Source organism: Salvia splendens, unplaced genomic scaffold (assembly GCF_004379255.2).
Source record: "Salvia splendens isolate huo1 unplaced genomic scaffold, SspV2 ctg1080, whole genome shotgun sequence".
Taxonomy (NCBI): Eukaryota; Viridiplantae; Streptophyta; class Magnoliopsida; order Lamiales; family Lamiaceae; genus Salvia; species Salvia splendens.
The window spans coordinates 10896-16958 of NW_024598626.1; the positions used below are offsets into that span (position 1 = coordinate 10896).

Below are 6063 nucleotides of genomic sequence, written 5' to 3' on the forward strand. Positions count from 1 at the left end.
CTGATGCAGTCTCCTCCTTTGAGATTTCTCTCAACACACGATCACTTAGGCTCAAGATCAAAGTGGAATATGCCTTATCTTGCTGATCTTGATACTTGGGATCTGCTGTCTCCTGCTCAGTTGCCTTATCTTTCTTCAGTATTTCCCATAAACCTTGCTGCATAAGTACAGCCTTCATTTTGAGCCTCCATAGCCCAAAATCATTGTTTCCCGTGAACTTTTCTATATCAAACTTGGCTGTCGACATTCCCTCGAACACCAAAGGCGCAACCACTGATATAAAGAAAACAAGATTCAAAGATCTTCTGCAAACCCTCACGCTTTCTTCCTCGCTCGTGCTCCGATTCCCACAGACGGCGCCAATTTGTGAATCCAAGGTACTGGATTCTCAGTTTCTATCAGAAGATGCAAACAAGATCCCAGTAAGAAACCACACCCAATGCAAGAACGAAAGATAGCAATAAGAACTCGAGGATTTAACGTGGTTCGGCCTTTGCAAGCCTACGTCCACGGGAGAGAAAAATGGAAACACTTTATTGATCACTCTTGTACAACACTAATCGCTCGTAGACAAACTCAGAAACGAGCTACACACTTGAACTACACTCAAGATTACAGAACTAGTAAAACTCTCAAGTGTTATGTGCATAGAACTTGAAAGAAACTCGACTTTCAAAAAGCTAAGTGTTGATGATGAATCTGCTATTAATATCTTGAGTTCCAACGCCTTTTATACTTCTTGAAACTCCATGCAACAACTTGCATTCGGTTATCAACTCCCTCAATCAAATCTTGAAACTTGATTCTCGAGCTCAACCAACTTAACCGTTTTAACGGACGGTCACTTCATTTTCAACCTTCAACTCCAACAGTTTAAGCATTTGCGTGCGCGTGGTGCATTTCACTTTACCTCCTTCATCTCTAGCGTGAAGGCTGCATTCCTTACTGGAATGCGCTTCTGCTGAGCTGTCAATTGTGCTTCCTTTTTTCGAATCTACTTCTCTCTCTGGAGTAAGTGGAAACGCATCTTCCACGGAGAGAATTTGATCTGGTTGGAGCCGGATTAAAGGATACTGGAAAGGTACGTTTGGTGTTTGCTGGAACTTCCTTTTTGTTTTGCTTGTACTTTATATGTCTATTTTGAATTTGCTCGGATTTTTGGTACAATTTTGAATTTCAGCTACTTCTGTTGATTATCTTAGACCTTTTTTTCACGGAATTTTAGTGCTAATAATTCTGTGTTACCTTCCATTCGATCTATGAATTATGATTCCCCGATCGTATTTGCGGATCAGTACGGTAGTACGCCTGAGTTGCGCTGTACGTTTATATGGACGCGAGAATTTGAATTTATTTGGAGGTGATTTCATACTGTAATTGTCATCGGATTTATTTGGAGGTGATTTATAATGTACTGTTAATTAAGAGTGCTGTTTCAGACTCTTGCTTTTTGTTGTGTTTCCCTTCTATTTGCATAGGAACTTCCAGCAACAGATATTTTTGTTGATCAGCCATAACATTTAGTTTTCGCTGCTTTATGTAAACTTTGTTGAGTTTGTATATTGGGAGATAGAGTAGAGAAAAGGAGGGCGGAGAAAGCAAACCACAAGGTTATTTAACTAACAGATACGTATGTCGTATGCTGGTTCAAAGATGCTAGTACTATTTCTTTTTCAAAATTGAAGTATCATTCTTAATTCAATCTTCTTTCTGACTTGTTGCACATATTTGGTACAGTGACGTACGTAATTCTGATAGTATTACAGAGTCTCAGATATTCTTTTGGGCGATCTGATTGATGATGTTTGAGTTGTGCTTGTTCTTTCTTTATGTGCAGTAAATTCTGAAGCACTTCTTAAACGCACAAAGATGACGGTTACACCCAATATCTCTGTCAACGATGGGAACCTTGTGATTCATGGGAAAACCATAATCACAGGGGTTCCTGAAAACATTGTGGTTACCCCAGGATCTGGTCTAGGACTCGTCGCCGGTGCTTTCATTGGTGCCACAGCTTCCCATAGCAAAAGTCTCCATGTCTTCCCAGTTGGTGTCTTGGAGTAAGCACTAGACTATCTCATATTATCATTGTTTCTACCAACTGATAAAATATGGAGTTACTTAATAAAAGAAGAGTGGCAGTTAATTATAGAAAAAAAATAGTAGTTATTTTTCGACACCCCTTAGGAAATTTTTACGGTGGAGATTTATTAATAACTTCATTACTGTGATGGCCATCTAATTTTCCTCTGTAACAGGGATGTGCGCTTCATGTGCTTATTTCGTTTCAAGCTCTGGTGGATGACCCAGAGAATGGGAACGTGTGGGAAAGATATTCCACTGGAGACTCAGTTCATGCTCATCGAGAGCAAGGACGCTAGTGAAGGTGAAGATGCCCCGACTATCTATACTGTTCTTCTGCCTATCCTTGAAGGGCCATTCCGTGCAGCACTTCAAGGCAATGACAAGAGTGAGCTGGAGATCTGCCTCGAGAGTGGTGAGTAGTTTATGACACCCAAAAGCATCTGGGTTAAGTATATGCATATTGATGGCGTATGTCCTGCTGACCACATACATTCTGCTATGCCAATTTTGTTTCAGCTTGTTGACAATTTCATCATACAAAAGGAAATTTAAGGGTCTGTAGGATGGCCATAGATTGTTATCCAAGGCAAAAACCTCTAAGTTGGAAAACTCAGTTTTCCCTTTAGTCAAATGCATATAATAGTAGGCTTCATTGGGTTGAAGTGATTAACCATGAAACAAAGAGTTCGAAAGGATAGGAATGACCATGTTTTTAATGTCGTTTGTTGCAGGAGACAATGCAGTTGAGACAGACCAAGGACTTCACCTAGTTTACATGCACGCTGGGCTCAATCCTTTTGAAGTCATCGATCAGGCTGTCAAGTAAGGTGTTGTTTCTCTTATGAAGTTGTATTTGCATGGTTATTCACCGATAGATTAATTTTGTCCTTTGTAAAACAGAGCTGTTGAGAAACATATGCAAACATTTCATCACCGAGAGAAGAAGAAGGTAAGAAAAGGTTCTGATCAGTATATATTACGGACCAAGTCCAAAGACATAATATCTAATTTTATGCTAATATTTTTCATAAATGCATTTTGGACTCCTTGAAGTTGCCTGCTTTCCTTGACTGGTTTGGATGGTGCACGTGGGATGCATTTTATACTGATGTCACTGCTGAGGGTGTTGAAGAAGGACTCAAGAGGTACAGTTGCTGAATTTCTTGGACCTAAATAATAGAAGTAACAAATAAAAAGTTGGGTTATTTGTATAGGTTTCTGAAATCATATTTCATTTTGCAGTTTGTCTAAGGGAGGTACACCACCACGCTTCCTAATCATTGATGATGGTTGGCAGCAGATTGGCAACGAGGCAAAGAATGATCCAAATTGCGTTGTACAAGAAGGAGCCCAGTAAGACACCTACTAACTCAATCATGTCAGTTAAATTTCAGATTTAGTTTACACACAACAATCACATGGCTGTTCTCTGTCGGGTGTTATGGTTGTTCATAATATCAAAATTTGATAAGATTCATGCAGTATATCATAGAGCTTGCCATTGAAAAGTCAGTTAATATAACCAGATGTTTGTTATGGAATTTGATAAGATTCAAGCTGGCTTAACAAACCATGTTAGCAATTATCATCACTTTTTCGACTACAAGATTCAGATTTAACCTAATCCGCATATGTGACTGCTTCCATTCTTAGGTTTGCGAACCGACTAACAGGAATTAAAGAGAATGCTAAGTTTAAAAAAAATGGAAAGATCGAAGAACAAGACTCAGGTCTGAAGCATGTTGTGAAAGATGCCAAGGAACAGCATAATGTCAAGTAAGTTCTTCAACTTGATCTTTCTACTGCACATATGTTGTTATGTTTTTATGTCGTTATGACTTATGGATAATTATGGTTTCCTAGCGGACTTGAAAGTTTTCGTTATAACTATGAGCTGTGGACTAAATGTAAATTTTCTGTTATTTCTACTACAGATTCGTGTACGTGTGGCATGCTCTAGCGGGTTACTGGGGTGGAGTGCAGCCTGCAGGTCCCGGGATGGAACACTACGACACTGCTTTGGCATATCCTGTGCAGTCTCCCGGTGTAACGGGGAACCAACCAGACATTGTCATGGATAGTCTTGCTGTGCATGGATTGGGCCTTGTGCCTCCGAAGAAAGTATTCAATTTCTACAACGAGCTTCATGCGTATTTGGCTTCCTGTGGAGTAGATGGAGTAAAAGTTGATGTGCAGAACATCATCGAGACTCTTGGAGCTGGCCATGGAGGCAGAGTTTCTCTCACTCGTAGCTACCATCAGGCCCTCGAAGCTTCCATTGCTCGCAACTTTGCTGATAACGGATGCATCTCTTGCATGTGCCACAACACTGACGGAATCTACAGCGCCAGACAGACTGCTGTGGTCAGAGCTTCTGACGATTACTACCCTCGTGATCCTGCTTCCCACACCATCCACATTTCTTCAGTAGCTTATAACACCATTTTCTTAGGAGAATTTATGCAGCCTGATTGGGATATGTTTCACGTGAGTATTTCTCTTGCACCTTCTTCTTCAACATTACTTGGTAAAGTAGTGCTGACTTTTGCCTGCTGTTGCAGAGTCTGCACCCTGCTGCTGACTATCATGCTGCAGCTAGAGCTATAGGAGGATGCTCAATTTATGTTAGGTAATTTTGCTATTCCTCCACTATATCTTTTTCGACTTCAGTTCATATTTGGTGTTGTGAAATCTCATCCTTGTTCTTTGAAACAGTGACAAGCCCGGTAACCACAACTTCGAGCTGTTGAAAAAGTTGGTTCTTCCTGACGGATCAGTTCTTCGTGCACAACTTCCTGGACGACCTACAATAGACTGCCTCTTCGTTGATCCAGCTAGAGACGGAACAAGGTTTGCGAGCCACGATCTTGTCCAAATTTCTTTTTTTTATCTGTCCCCTGTTTTCAGGGAGAACTAATGTCCAGTACCATGCCAGCTTGCTCAAATCCTGGAATGCAAACAAGTGTTCAGGTGTAGTTGGCATCTTCAACTGCCAAGGTGCAGGCTGGTGCAAGATAGAGAAGAAGACGCGCATCCATGATGCCTCCCCCGGCACGCTCACTGGCTCCGTTCAAGCTACGGACGTTAATGGCATTGCCCAACTTGCTGGACCAGATTGGAACGGTGATGCCATTGCCTACGCGCACAGATCTGGCGAGTTAGTCCGCCTGCCTAAAGGCGCTTCCCTCCCGGTCACACTCAAGGTTCTCGAGTATGAGCTCTACCATATCTGCCCTCTCAAGGTCAGTTCTCCCTAAAGAAAATCAACTATAACATGGCTAGCAAGCTAGCTCCCACCCACCATTACAAAAGAAAGTTAAACTAACCTATTTTTTTCTAAAAAAGCAGAAGATCACAGGAGACATTTCCTTCGCGCCAATCGGCCTACTCGACATGTTCAACAGTGGTGGCGCTGTGGAGCAGTGCGACAACATCTCTGATAGCAGCAGCATCACACTCAAAGTCAGGGGATGCGGCCGCTTTGGCGCCTACTCTTCTCAGAGGCCATTGAAGTGCACTGTGGGCGGCACTGAGACTGATTTCGACTATGAATCCGCCACGGGGCTGGCGATTCTCTCCATTCCCGTGCCAGAAGAGGAAATGTACAGATGGGCTATTGAGATCAAATTCTGAGACTTCACCCAAATAAAGGAGTAGGAATAAGTGCAATGTGTTTGTTGTTGTATCATTTATCCCAATAATATATGTATCTTTGTTCTGTAATTTTATTCACACGAAGTAAAAATAAGTACAAATCACAACACATAAGTTGTGTCTATAAACATAAGATTTCCTTTTCCCAGATTGAAGTTAAGCAAGAATCCATAGCAATCCCACACAATCCTCCTTTAGCAGCAACATCCCTCTCCATTCTGATATACCCTTCTTCTCCCCAGCTTGTGCCCCAAGAATTCTTCACCAACCAAAACTTTGTCCCATGTTGATCTTCCCCATATCCCACTGCAGCCTTGATCCTGG

At 41.6% G+C, this 6063-nt stretch overlaps 1 protein-coding gene across 1 annotated transcript; it reads left to right on the forward strand.

The window, feature by feature from the left end:
- Nucleotides 1–881: 881 nt before the first annotated feature.
- On the forward strand, nt 882–5808 carry LOC121788577 (probable galactinol--sucrose galactosyltransferase 2). Its single transcript, XM_042187229.1, has 13 exons — nt 882–1081; nt 1838–2060; nt 2259–2497; nt 2817–2907; nt 2986–3034; nt 3139–3230; nt 3328–3438; nt 3739–3861; nt 4020–4572; nt 4647–4714; nt 4801–4935; nt 5021–5327; nt 5434–5808. Exons 2-13 carry the CDS (start codon nt 1870–1872, stop codon nt 5716–5718), a joined length of 2244 nt encoding a protein of 747 aa, XP_042043163.1. The 5' UTR covers nt 882–1081; nt 1838–1869; the 3' UTR covers nt 5719–5808.
- Nucleotides 5809–6063: the final 255 nt, after the last annotated feature.

Coding starts and splice junctions, on each gene's coding strand:
- LOC121788577 (XM_042187229.1), top strand. CDS start 1,870: ATGACGGTTACACCCAATATCTCTGTCAACGATGGGAACCTTGTGATT. Junction 3,862..4,019: donor AAGGAACAGCATAATGTCAA/GTAAGTTCTTCA, acceptor TTTCTACTACAG/ATTCGTGTACGTGTGGCATG. Junction 4,936..5,020: donor CCAGCTAGAGACGGAACAAG/GTTTGCGAGCCA, acceptor GTACCATGCCAG/CTTGCTCAAATCCTGGAATG.